We start from the raw sequence: 14,985 nt of genomic DNA, 5'->3' as shown, positions 1-14,985 counted from the left end.
ACTGGGTCTGGGAATCGAACCCGGGCCACACTGGTGGGAGGCGAGTGTTCTCACCACTACGCCATCATTATTATTATGATCATTAATACTGGAGGAAGACTAGCTCTTGCCCTCGGACAAAAACGTCAACATACAAAACAACTTTGATTTCTTCACAGAAAGTTTGGTGCAGATACAAAGCTATCGAACTTAATTTCAATTAGATGAAGAGGCACCATTTATTCTCGCTTATTTGATCTTACCACTTTCTCCCGTCAGTAAGAAAACACAGGTACTTTCATCTCCGTCTCCTTTCGTGGTAAAGGCCAACACCCGGACACAATACCACGTGAATGCTCTGACGTCACTGAACTCGATCCATAATACACTCGGACCTAACACAGTCACCTCGCGTCGCCACCTTTCAGTTTCCAATTCCGTTGGCTTCTCGTATTGATCTATCGCACTTATGGACTTCAAAGTCAGTCTGTAACCACGAATAATCCCGTTTCGTTGCTTTCTAGGAACTGGCTTCCACTCGACGACCATGGAAAGTGGCTCTTTGTATTTCGCCGTTATATTCAATGGTGGAAGGCTTGGCGCTGAGAAAGATTAAAACGCAGACTCGGTGAATGTTCTTTGGAGACTGTTCCAGATTCGAAGAAACCAGGAGCATATGCATAATAGCAAAAAAACTAGTCTTACCAATTTGAGTGATTGCTTTCTCAAATTGACCTATTTGTATAAATTTATATTATTTATATTATCTACTTCATAAATAATATATCAGTTTTTGCCGCATTATTTATATTAACGGACCATTAAAGGGGTGCTGCATCAATCTCGCTCCCAGAGCCTCCGTTATCCTTGTCCAGCGGAGCAGGCACGGGAGACTGGAATAATCCAAAACGGGAACTAGAAAACTCTTGTTCCGGTTGAATAACTGCGCGTGCGTGAGGGGAAACGGTAAGAAGTCATCTTATCGTGAAAGCAATTACTTTTCACTTGCGAGAAGTACACATGAGTATAAACACATCTCCTAATACACTCGAAACGTTCAAACTGCGGAGAATCAAAAATAACGAGAGACATTTTTTTCAATCTAAACAGTTTTCAGCTGATTTGGTGTCATGCAAGTGACAACTCGGAAATTCAAAATTCTATATTTTCAAAAACAAAAACGTTACGGAACTGGTAAGTTGTAAAAAGATTTATTTCCAGACCATCTTCAACCTCGTATAGATAAAAATCCAGAAGAAATCATGGTTTTTTAGTTTAGAATTTGGAAACGACAGGAAATAAAACCGTTTTCAACAGCCAATCAAATATGTTCCTTTTTGGATTTGATCAGAGTCTCTCTTTCCCGACCGCTGCTCAAGGGAACGATGACTCTAGGAACGAGATTGGTACTGCATCGGTACGTGGGGAGTGAAACTCAAATAGTTAATATTATCAAACGAGTTGATAAATAGGGCAGTTTTCAATTTAGTGTCGTGAAACACTTCGGCCAATCAGAGCAGGGCAAACAGCGCAATGAACCAATCCAAATTCCTAATTTCTGGCGTGTAACTTGCTCAAAGCGCGGGAAAAATCGCGCGTGCAAGTTGTGATTGGTGTATATTTTCCTTCTAGTTGTTTGATAAACTGGTGAGGGATGTTAAGCCAGTCACCAAGCGTAGCAATTGCAATCGCATAATTACTTTCAACAGTCATTTGAAAACTGCTCTAAAGGTAAATTAACCACCTTAGAAAATTCCTCTTTCTTTTTTCCCTCCCCGTTACTTTCTCCTTCTTTCTTTCTTGCTCTCTTAAATACTTTCTACTTTCTTGAATACTACTACTACTACTACTACTACTACTACTACTACTACTTCTACTACTACTACTACTACTACTACTACTACTACTACTACTACTACTACTACTACTACTACTACTACTACTACTACTACTACTACTACTACTACTACTACTACTACTACTACTACTACTACTACTACTACTACTACTACGACTACTACTACTACTACTACTACTACTACTACTACTACTACTACTACTACTACTACTACTACTACTACTACGACTACTACTACGACTACTACTACTACTACTACTACTACTACTACTACGACTACTACGACTACTACTACTACTACTACTACTACTACTACTACTACTACTACTACTACTACTACTACTACTACTACTACTACTACTACTACTACTACTACTGCTGCTGCTGCTGCTGCTGCTACTACTACTACTACTACTATTACTACTACTACTACTACTAGTACTACTACTACTACTACTACTAATACTACTACTACCGGGTACTACTACTACTACTACTACTACTACTACTACTACTACTACTACTACTACGACTACTACTACGACTACTACTACTACTACTACTACTACTACTACTACGACTACTACGACTACTACTACGACTACTACTACGACTACTACTACTACTACTACTACTACTACTACTGCTGCTGCTGCAGCTGCTGCTGCTGCTGCTGCTACTACTACTACTACTACTACTGCTACGACTACTACGACTACTACTACTACTACTACTACTACTACTACTACTACGACTACTAAGACTACTACGACTACTACTACTATTGCTACTACTACTACTACTACTACTACTTCTTCTTCTCATTATTATTATTATTATTATTATTATTATTATTAACATCATCATCATCATTATCATTATTATTGTTATTAATGCCTTACTATTCTCGTCTGTCATCAAGTGATAACAATCCGCGTTTTCAGTGCCTGCCAATGCAGTCAGTGGTTCCACCGTGACGCAATAGTTTGTGAAAGTCTTCAAGTCTTCAAACAGTAGGGAACTGATGCTAATATTGACTTGTTTCACATGGATCCTTTCGTCCTGAGATCTAAGACTGACTCTGTAGCCAGATACAAGGATTACCCCAGACTCGTTCCTCAAAAGTGGCGTCCAAGCAATGACAGCTGTTGAGTGGGTGACGTTGTGTGCTTCTACGTGTAATGATGGTGGCTCCTCTAAAATAAAGCGAGACAAAAATGAATTCGCAGTAGTTTCTTCTTTTAAAATTAATTTTTAATTATAAAAAAAAAAAAACCAGTACAGTGTCAACAATTAGTGTCCCAGTGAAGAAAGGATTAGGTATTACAGGGGCGTAGCCAGGATTTTTGAAAGGGGGTTCACTCTGTGTTAAACAGAGGGTACTCACCATATTGTGGCGTTTTCGTCGACTGAATATAGGCTTACAAAGGGGGGGTTACGGGCACCCCAGGATCCCCCCTCGCTACGCCCTTGGGTAAGAGAACGGATCCCACATACATGAGTCTCTTCCAATGATAGTTTTTTCAAAATCTAATTTTAGCTTCGCAGCTATTTTTAGAGAGGCACCTGATTGGCCAGTTGTAATGATGTAGTGAAATTTTAACTATGAGCGGCATTGGGAACGACAATTAACAATTATTCTACGAGGGCGTGCTGGATATGAAATGATAGATAACCAGCGTGGCGCTACGCGCCGCGCTGGTTACAATCAGTTTTTTATCCAACAAGCCCGAGTTGAATAATTGTTTTATTAAAAACTCCATGATATTTCCGGGCTTAGTATTGTCGACCAAAGCATCGATTTCGGCATCGGTCAATTCCGGTTCAAACCGGCTTTTGTCGGCCATTGTTTCCCCGAGATGCAAAAATGTTTTCAGTTTGCTTTATTGCTGACGCGTTCCTTGACCATATTAGGTAAAGTAGGTATTTGAACTAGCTTGAAGCGATAGCCTGTGTCCGGCGAACCAATGAAAATGTTGGAAATCTGATATCCGTAGTTCAGTTTTGCGAAACTAAAAAGAGATTTTAAAATGATAGGGCATGGGGATCCGTTTTCTAACCTCATCGATCCTTGCCCAGCGTTAGCACTCTTGACACTTTAATAACCTTAATTATTAAGAGGGGGCCAAGCGATGACTTGTAAGAGGACGTCAGAAAAAGATCTGAAAGACCCCAACTGTTCATGGGACAGACAATAGTTTTATGCATGCAGAAGTGACGTCACCTGACACACTAACCAGCAGTTTGATCAGTTTTGTCATGGCGGAGCTCAGCTCAGGAATATGCATAATAAAACAATTATTGAATTCCGTTTTCGCATGTTAGCAATAATTATCAAGGCCTCAGTTTGTGTTATCCGCCTCAGCCTTCGGCTTCAGCAGATAACACAAACTTTGGCCTTGATAATTATCGCTAACATGCTCAACCTCATCCAATAACTGTTAAATAATCACCTCAACGGCAACCAATCAGCGCAGAGAATTTTCGATACTCACCTCTAATTATACTCAGTAAGAGTTATTTACATTGTTAGAGGCAGTGTGGCGGCAAATATTCTCTGTGCATTTCAGATAGTGCATTTTTCACAGCTTGATGTAATTCTCCCAGTTTTGAAGCGTCAGAAGGATGCTTCTTATCATCAGTTGTTTCTCATGCTTAATTTATGTGACTTCGTTTTACAGTACTGTTATGAGTCATAAGTAGGGAGCTTTTTGACTGAACCACTAACGGCAATCAAAGTGAGCCTATTTTCTATTTAACTTGTCTTGAGGATTGGTCGTATTAACCTTAGTTCATTTGCAACTGAACGAAACCCAAGAAACGAGAAAAAAAAACACAACACTGTCGTCTTACAGCTTCTTCTTTAAAAGGCGATGCGATGGCTTCTAGTGAAACTTAGAGCACTTTACACATAGTACAGCAGAATTAGAAAGTTCAAATCCCTCCCCCTCCCCCCACTGGTCCACTCCACTGCGCTTTGTACAGCTGGCTTTATTCTTTCAGTTGAGATTTGTTAATTATGTTTTGTTTTGCGAGGTCATTAGCAGTGTTCATATTGTTCTAGCGGTGTGAAGTCTGCCAGTTGTCAATAACAGATATGGTTTATCAATTAAACATGCTAACCACAAACACCTTAGCCGTGAAAACAGTTAATAGTTAAATGATACGATGTTGTTTCTCAGATGGTGTCTAATATTAATCAGCAGCCTCACCAGGCATTTCAGTTCAGTAAGTGGTCTTATTAATGGGGTAATTTTATAAAAAAAAATAACGAGTGGAGACTACAACAAGTGGTCGTTGGTCGTAATCACGAAGTGCTTGGTGGGATTAATGAGATTTGCAGATAACAAAACAAGTGAACTTTTGTTTGTGCAACAAAAAAGTAGTTGTAATAAGGGGTGGTCGTATTAACGAATTCACGCAGATATGTGTCTAGTTGAAAAATAAGTTGTGCAATAGGCCTGATTCCTTGTATGACAGAAGAATGGCTAAGAGTTGACATACGTTTATAAAAAAGAAGAAAAGTTCAAAAGACGCATGAATAACCACTAGACCAACGAGACAAGCTGCATTTATTACAATAAAGCTATTAAAGGAAAGCTATAGCCGTTTTCAAATATATCATTAGTTAGCAAATACTGGCAATCAACGCTGAGTTCAACTTGAAAACCGTTCTTCCGTGTTCTTTGAGAGATCTTCGAAAGGCCATGAAGAGACTGAGAAGTCTGATAATGATTATTGCCAGGAGTGCCCGTAGTTCGATACAATTGTGGAGCGAATTTCGTAACGTTAACCGAAAAAAGTTCGAGTTCACTTGATGTATTTATGTTTCTCTCTCTAAATTTCTGCCAAAAATGATATACTTAGAAACACAGTTAGGCCACGTGGTTTCATTTTTTGTTATATATGCTAGTACTAGGCGTCCCAAATTAGTTTTAAGTTCGCTCATACGCTCGATGACGAGACACAAAACTAAAGTTATCCATTCCTTCCACTCTTCTTTGTATAGTTAATTACTCCCTCCCTCCATTCATTGATTCATTCATTTATTCATTCATTCATTCATTCATTCATTCATTCATTCATTCACTCACTCACTCATGCATTCATTCATTCACTCACTCACTCATGCATTCATTCCATGATTCATTCACTCATTATGATTTCAACTTAACCTTATAAAATCGAATTGAGTCTAATCACCATTCTAAATGCAACAAAATATACCGAAACATGCAAGTAGATATCACACATAAAAGGAATACTGTCACTGCTAAGAGATTTCGTCTACAGGATCAAGTGTGAGGATCACCATGATATTTTATATTGCTCAAAAGCTATGTTTGTGCGACATAACTTGCACCGAAAAATTGACCGCCTTAACAATGCAAGCAGAGGTAGTTTCCCTGCCTGACAGGAGATTGCAAAAGTGCAACGTGCTGCATGTCGTGTATCAGGGAAATTTACTGGTTTCAACGCAAGAGCTATAACGGGCTTTTGAGATCAGTTAGGCTGGGTATCATTACAGTATCGTCTGAAGGGAGAAAATATGACTCTTCAAGCTTAGTCAATCAAACTTTTAAGAACCAAGGGCGCGTACCTACACATTCATCTAGGGCTTCTGAAGGCCCATTGAAATATCACGGCACTTTTACACCCACCCTAGATGGCACTAACATTTTCAAGCTTCTTTTTAGTAACAACTGTATATGATTGGAAGGAGCTTTCGTAGTCAGTTCTTAGCATGCGTCACTTCTTTTAACTGAGCAATGACCCGTGTAGATTTATTATTTTGTTTCTTTTCATGTGCTGGGGGCTATATTAACCTCCTTAAGGTTACACAAGGTAATAAAGTGAAGAAACGCGACGCAAATAAAAATGTTGCCTTCACGTCATTTGATCATCGACAGTGCGACAATTTGCAAGACATGTAGACCGGTGTGACCATCTTGTTGACGAGCAACTTGCAAGCCTGACAACGTGAGAACTTTTTTTGGAAAGTTAAGTTGTTAGAATAGTTGCACGGAAATTGAAATACCCAACGGAGCAACATCTTAACTAGTTAGCTTTTTACCTTTAGACCAACTCCAAGCCTCCGTACAGCTACTCGATTTCCCTTGTCCCTTGCGCGTGAAAGCCATGACCCTTGCGCAAAACCTTGAGACCTTTTTGGGTCGATTCAATGTGACCCGAGTTTGATTGACCTGCAGAGTCTTATTCAACAAAAGCGATCCGTCTGCCATGTTCTCCAGTAATACTCTGTATCCAAGAACGATTCCATTTGCGTTTTTCAGAGGCACTGGTTGCCAAGCAACGAGGAATGACGTGGAGTTCAATGGCGTGGTAGTAACATTTAATGGGGCGCTGCTGGGGACTGAGACGATAAAATGATTGAGATAATTACAACTTTAGCCTCGTTTTCAAAGCGAGTCGTAAAGCAAAGTCTTTCTTGTGAATATCAGCTCTCATTCATTTAAAAAGAAGAACTAATTACTATCACAAAAAAGGTTTGAAATCCATGCGGTATAGTCAACTTGGAAATTGCCTGCTTAGCATAGCTATACCAGATCGCTATTCCAGTCCTCACAATCACTTTCCACAAATTTGAGCTGGGTTCTATTCCGGCCACACTCGGTGGCATTTGAGGGTTGAGTTGGCCCGGATGGTTGTCTCTCCTGCCCCGAGAGGTTTATTTGGTTTGATCGGTCTTAAGGAGGCTCGCTATAGTTTTATGGCCGCGCTCAAGCTGGGCACTAGTATGACGCGTAAAGCCTGAATCGCGCGTGTTTTTCTGATTTGGTTTGATCGGTCTTAAATGTGTTAATAGGCTGATTTAGAAAACAGAACGGGAACGTCAGTGGCGACGTCGCGCGCAGCAAAACTACCAATGAGAATTTAGAATAGAGAAGAAAAGAGTGGAGTCTACTCTATTCTGAATTCTCATTGGCGTTTTTTCTGCGCGCGCCGTCGCCACTGACGTTCCCGTTTCAAGAGGATGGCACCAGGTAGCTAACACAAAGTAAATTAGAGTGGCTCTCGTAACACTGTAAACTTAAATCAACACAAATCGAATCAAATGTTGGTTTTTGAGGCCGGAGTGGGGAAAAACGGAATACCCGGGAAAAAAACTCTCGGTGCAGAGTAGAGAACCAACAAACTCGTAAACCCACATGTGACACCGAGTCTGGGAATCGAACCCGGGTCACACTGGTGGGAGGCGAGTGCTCTTACCACTACGCCATCATTGTTATTATGATCATTAATACTGGAGGAAGACTAGCTCTTGCCCTCGGACAAAAACGTCAACATACAAAACAACTTTGATTTCCTCACAGAAATTTTCGTGCAGATACAAAGCTATCGAACTTAATTTCAATTAGATGAAGAGGCACCATTTATTCACGCTTATTTGATCTTACCACTTTCTCCCGTCAATAAGAAAACACAGGTACTTTCATCTCCGTCTCCTTTCGTGGTGAAAGCCAACATCCGGACACAATACCACGTGAATGCTCTGACGTCACTGAACTCGATCCATAATACACTCGGACCTAAGACAGTCACCTCGCGCCGCCACTTTTTAGTTTCCAATTCCGTTGGCTTCTCGTGTTGATCAATCGCACTTATGGACTTCAAAGTCAGTCTGTAACCACGAATAATCCCGTTTCGGTGCTCTCTAGGAAGTGGCTTCCACTCGACGATCATGGAAAGTGGCTCTTTGTATTTCGCCGTTATGTTCAATGGTGGAAGGCTTGGCGCTGCGAAAGATTAAAACGCAGACTCGGTGAATGTTCTTTGGAGACTGTTCCATGTTCGAAGAAACCAGGAGTATATGCATAATAGCAAAAAAACTAGTCTTACCAATTTGAGCGATTGCTTTCTCAAATTGACCTATTTGTATAAATTTATATTATTTATATTATCTACTTCATAAATAATATATCAGTTTTTACCGCAATATTTATATTAATGGACCAATAAAGGGGTGCTGCATCAATCTCGCTCCCAGAGCCTCCGTTGTCCTTGTCCAGCGGAGCAGGCGCGGGAGACTGGAATAATCCAAAACCGGAACCAGAAAACTCTTGTTCCGGTTGAATAACTGCGCGTACGTGAGGGGAAACGGTTAGAAGTCATCTTACCGTGAAAGCGCTTACTTTTCACTTGCGAGAAGTACACATGAGTATAAACACATCTCCTAATACACTCGAAACGTTCAAACTGCGGAGAATCAAAAATAACGAGAGACATTTTTTTCAATCTAAACAGTTTTCAGCTGATTTGGTGTCATGCAAGTGAAAACTCGGAAATTCAAAATTCTATATTTTCAAAAACAAAAACGTTTCGGAACTGGTAAGTTGTAAAAAGATTTATTTCTAGACCATCTTCAGCCTCGTATAGATAAAAATCCAGAAGAGATCGTGATTTTTTAGTTTAGAATTTGGAAACGACAGGAAATAAAACCGTTTTCAACAGCCAATCAAATATGTTCCTTTTTGGATTTGATCAGAGTCTCTCTTTCCCGACCGCTGCTCAAGGGAACGATGACTCTAGGAACGAGATTGGTACTGCATCGGTACGTGGAGAGTGAAACTCAAATAGTTAATATTATCAAACGAGTTGATAAATAGAGCAGTTTTCAATTTAGTGTCGTGAAACACTTCGACCAATCAGAGCTGGTGCAAAAAGCGCAATGAACCAATCCAAATTCCTAATTTCCTGCGTGTGACTTGCTCAAAACGCTGGAAAAATCGCGCGTGCATGTCGCGATTGGTTTACATTTTCCTTCTAGTTGTTTGATAAACTGGCCCGAGAAAGGTCCGATATGTTAAACCAGTCACCAAGCGTAGCAATTGCAATTGCGTAATTACTTTCAACAGTCATTTAAAAACTGCTCTAAAGGTAAATTAACCACCTTAGAAAATTGCTCTTTTTTTCTTTCCTCCCCGTTACTTTCTCCTTCTTTCTTTCTTGCTTTCTTGAATACTTTCTACTTTCTTGAATACTACTACTACTACTACTACTACTACTACTACTACTACTACTACTGCTGCTGCTGCTGCAGCTGCTACTACTACTTCTACCACTACTACTACTACTACTACTACTACTACTACTACTACTACTACTACTACGACTACTACTATGACTACTACTACTACTACTATGACTACTACTACTACTACTACTACTACTACTACTACTACTAGTACGACTACTACGACTACTACTACGACTACTACTACTACTACTACTACTACTACTACTACGACTACTACGACTACTAGTACTACTACTACTACTACTACTACTACTACGACGACCACGACTACTACGACTACTACTACTACTACTACTACTGCTGCTGCTGTTGCTGCAGCTGCTGCTGCTGCTAATGATGCTGCTGCTACCACTACTACTACTACTACTACTACTACTACTACTACTACTACTACTATTACTACTACTACCACTACGACTACTACTACTACCACTTCCACTACTACTACTACTACTACTACAGCTATTGCTACTACTACTACTACTACTACTACTACTACTACTACTACTACTACTACTACTACTACTACTACTGCTGCTGCTGCTGCTGCTGCTGCTGCTACTACTTCTTCTTCTTCTTCTCATTATTATTATTATTACTATTATTATTATTATTATTATTATTATTATTATCATTAACATCACCATCATCATTATCATTATTATTGTTATTAATGCCTTACTATTCTCGTCTGTCATCAAGTGATAACAATCCTCGTTTTCAGTGCCTGCCAATGCAGTCAGTGGTTCCACCGTGACGCAATAGTTTGTGAAAGTCTTCAAGTCTTCAAACAGCAGGGAACTGATGCTGATATTGACTTGTTTGACATGGATCCTGTCGTCCTGAGATCTAAGACTGACTCTGTAGCCAGATACAAGGATTACTCCAGACTCGTTCCTCAAAAGTGGCGTCCAAGCGATGACAGCTGTTGAGTGGGTGACGTTGTGTGCTTCTACGTGTAATGATGGCGGCTCCTCTAAAATAAGGCGAGAAAAAAATGAATTCGCAGTAGTTTCTACTTTTAAAAGTGATTTCTAATTAAAAAAAAAAAAAACAAACAGATGAAACAGAACTACATTCAACAGGTCACGCACCATTGGGGCTTTCGAAATGAAGTGGTTTGACAATGTACGAATTGGAATGATGACCAGTCAACCATGGATCAGCGAGTCCCAAGGATTTGGTCATGTTAATCGAGTTGATAAGGCTAACTTTACCACCGGGGAGACGGAACAACAAAAACAACAACGATAACAAAATTGAAGAGATTTATTTTTCCGGAAGGAGACTCGGGGATTCTCCGAAAAAATGCCGAGTGCTCCCCGAGTCACACCGGACTCGGCATCACATGTCGGTTGAGTTGGTTTATTCTCTAGTCTGCTCCGACATGATTTTCTCCGGGTATTTCGGGTCTCCCTTCTCCTCAAAAAACAGTATATTTGATTTTATTTATATGTACAGTGTCAACAATTAGTGTCCAAGTGCAAGAAAGGATGAGGTAACAAGGGCGTAGCCAGGATTTTTGAAAGGGGGTTCACACTGTCTCAAACAGAGGGTACTTACCAGATTACCAGATTGTGGCGTTTTCGTCGACTGAATATAGGCTTACAAAGGGGCGGGGGGGGGGGGGGGGGGGGCACGGGCACCCCAGGATCCCCCCTTAGCTAAGCCCTTGGATAAAAGAACGGATCCCACATACATGGGTCTCTTCCAATGATAGTTTTTTCAAAATCTAATTTTAGCTTTGCAGCTATTTTTAGAGAGGCACCTGATTGGCCAGTTGTAATTATGTAGTAAAATTCTAACTATGAGCGGCATTGGGAACGACAATTAACAATTATTCGACGAGGGCGCGCTGGATATGAAATGACAGATAACCAATGAGGAGCGTAGCGCCGAGTTGGTAATACTCATTTTTTATCCAGCAAGCCCGAATGGAATAATTGTTTTATTAAAAACTCCATGATGTTACCGGTATTAGTGTTGTCGAATAAAGCATCGATTTCGAGCTCAGTCAATTCCGGTCCAAAAGGGCTTTTGTCGGCCATTTTTTCCCAGAGATGCAAAAATGTTTCCAGTTTGCTTTATTGCTGACGCGTTCCTTGACCATATTAAGTACAGCAGGTATTTGGATTAGCTTGAAGCGATAGCCTGTGTCCGGCGAGCCAATGAAAATGTTGGAAATCTGATATCCGTAGTTCAGTTTTGCGAAACTAAAAAGAGATTTTAAAAAACTATCATAGGGCATGGGGATCCGTTTTCTAACCTCAGCGATCCTTGCCCAACGTTAGCCCTCTTGACACTTTAATAACCTTAATTATTAAGAGCGGGCCAAGCGATGACTTGTAAGAGGACGTCAGAAAAAGATCTGAAAGACCCCAACTGTTCATGGGTATCAGCCAATATGACAGCAATGAGCAATGGCCATGGGCTAAAGGCGACGATTTGTTGCACGATATTTGGAAACAAACTCATTGACCTAAGCACGAAGTGCTAAGCCAAATTTCCGTTTGTGTTACAATATTTGTGACCGAGAATGACGCAAGCCAACTGGGAGTCAGTTTCGTCAATCAATCAATCAGTGAATCTGAGTCAAAATAAAGGACAGAGCAAACTGCTGAGATTGCAATGATTTCTACATAGAGAAAACGAAACGCCGATTACGTGACAGAAAAACAGAACATTTTAAAGCTCTAACTACAAATTGTCACGAATCTGCAATTGCTGATCATGTTTTCTTAACCAACCATAGAATTAAGTGGGATCATTTTGAAATATTAGCAACTGGTCGATCAGACATGCATTGCAAAATTAAAGAGTCTCTGTTGATCCGTGATCTAAAGCCAGCCTTAAATGAAAACGTTGGCAGCGAGAAACTTTATCTCTATTATTAGCATATTTTTTGTCGTTTTATGTCAATCAATTTCGTTAGTTCCCAGTCCGTACAGTTGTATTTTTGAATTTAAATTTATCAGTAACTGAATAGTAATCACTTCTGATGATGTATGTTGTAACATACGAAACGTTAAGTTTATAAAAGTTATGCATTTCAAACAATACGTCTGTTTTTTGTTGGAGCTACATATTCCATCAGCTATTTCAAATTATATATCTATACGCCAAAAATATGGTTACTATCATAGAGATGAGCGTTAAGCACTTTTGAATGGTTTAATAAGTCGTGAGACAGACACTTACTGTAAATCTCTTTTGTTTGCTTCACGCATGCTTCATCAAGCAGCTTATTTCTTGCCCTGATACGCGTTCCCAGTCCTCCACTGCAAGTTATATTACAGCGTCTTAGTAAGACACAGGTGGCTTGGGGCGAGGAACCTTGATAAAATCAGTGAAGAATTTTATTTTATGACGTGTTCTTTGTTTTTGCCAGTCTTAAATTTATGCTAAGATCTGAGTACACCAGCTGAGGGTCATTCTACCACCACTCGTATTTCAAATACTTACTCGTGGTTTAAACTTCCGCTCTGGTCGATGAAGCCGTTGCAAAACACACAAATATCCGGTGGACCGGATCATACTTTATCAAGTTGCTGACAGGTAGCCTATCCTCTGACCCCTCTTTCGGGTCGTGGCCGGTTATTTCATTTCCGTTTTACAGTTACTAACTGATGGCGTTTCAGAGGTCACATCTACAATCATATGTTTTAATGTTCTCCATAAACGAAGCAAAATATTTTTTGTCGACACACGGTTTTGGGATCGTTTTTCTTACGGCAATAAAATGCTTAACACTTTAGCAAGCTTTTCACGTCATTATATTGTTTTGAAAACTTGCCGTTTTCACCTATCCACATTGATGTGTTTTCAAAGGCGTCGACACTTTTTTTGCAATCGTTTTTTCCCGTCTACACTCCAACTGGAGCGATTTCAAAAGTCTCTGGTTGTGAATCCCTTTGTATCTGTCCTTGCCGGCTTTTGCGGTCGTTGTGCTGTACACCATGAAGAAAACGCAAAAAATATTCATGTTTGTAAAAAAAAAAAAAAAAAACATTACAGAGGAGTCATGTTTAACGAACGGAAATTCTCTTCTCTGAAACCACAAACAATTATGCTTGGGAAATTTCTTTTGAGAATGATGTTCTCCGCATGAGTGGACCCGATATTTTTTTACCAAAACAATTCTCTGTCCCTCCACTTATTTTCTTAAATACGATTTTTGCTCTAATTTATCTTATGCGAGACTTTCTTTCGTAACTGTGCATCCACTCCCACATTGCTAAGCCATTACAAGTATCTTATTTGCGTATTGGAGGCCAACTGCTTTTACCTGGTGAATAAAGGAAGAGATGTTCTACGCCCAATGGAGTCACAGTGCTTGATCCTGGATATTTGATGTGGATGCGCACATGATCATTGTCTACGTAATTCGAGTGAAGTGCTTCGATGTAGTACAACTTTCTTCTTTCTAACTGTTGCACACACGAACTTTGCTGTAAATACCTGATAAACAAAATGAATGGATAATATAAAGAGGGAATGGAGAAACAGAGGAGGAGAGCTCGTAATATGGCCGGCACTTGTAAATTTCTCAACCTTTTTCGATATCTCAAAGCCGGATGGAAATCAGTTTGCATCCGCAATGAAAAGACGTTATTAGGAGCTGTTTGGAGCGTGACAACGCGTATTGTGTAATGCCTCCGTTTTAGGTGTTATACCACCGTTTCCGTTAATTCAGCTGAAAACGAATGACTCAGATGGAAATTGTTATGTAGTTTATGTTACTGAAACTTGTAAAACTGTTTGTATCTGGCAAGCAACTAATTCAAGAAGGCAATAAGATGAATTCGTTTTTCGGATTTTGACGCGGCAATCTTTGTGGCAGTCGAGACCTTCATAGATTCCTTTCCTGCGTGTCTGATGGCCTTAATAACTTCGTTTTCTCGGTCTAGTCTGAAAGTTACGGATCCTAATTTTATTCCCGTTGATTTATGGCCCGCACGCTTTCTTGTTTGGGCCATAAATAAACGGAAAAAAAAAATTTAGTAAGAGGAATTTATTTTGTCGGTGTTGACTCGGGAAACTCGGAAGAAATCCGAGGGCTCCTTTGCAGGGGTCGAATCTACGACCTTCC

The 14,985-nt window shown here is 40.0% G+C and overlaps 1 protein-coding gene across 1 annotated transcript in view; it reads right to left on the bottom strand.

The window, feature by feature from the left end:
* LOC138024338 (protein sidekick homolog) overlaps window positions 1-14,985 on the bottom strand; it is a 63,543-nt gene that overhangs the window by 39,153 nt on the left and 9,405 nt on the right. The window contains exons 4-10 of the mRNA XM_068871498.1: window positions 14,182-14,354; window positions 13,095-13,229; window positions 10,579-10,872; window positions 8,257-8,595; window positions 6,912-7,211; window positions 2,740-3,033; window positions 243-581 (exon numbers count right to left, since the gene is read on the bottom strand). Of these exons, the coding sequence (XP_068727599.1) occupies window positions 243-581; window positions 2,740-3,033; window positions 6,912-7,211; window positions 8,257-8,595; window positions 10,579-10,872; window positions 13,095-13,229; window positions 14,182-14,354 (1,874 nt within the window). The remainder of the gene's footprint in view (window positions 1-242; window positions 582-2,739; window positions 3,034-6,911; window positions 7,212-8,256; window positions 8,596-10,578; window positions 10,873-13,094; window positions 13,230-14,181; window positions 14,355-14,985) is intronic.

Source organism: Montipora capricornis, chromosome 11, assembly GCF_036669925.1.
Source record: "Montipora capricornis isolate CH-2021 chromosome 11, ASM3666992v2, whole genome shotgun sequence".
NCBI classification, from domain to species: Eukaryota; Metazoa; Cnidaria; class Anthozoa; order Scleractinia; family Acroporidae; genus Montipora; species Montipora capricornis.
Note: the sequence above shows the minus strand (reverse complement) of the source record. Positions and strands in the feature narration are given on the sequence as shown.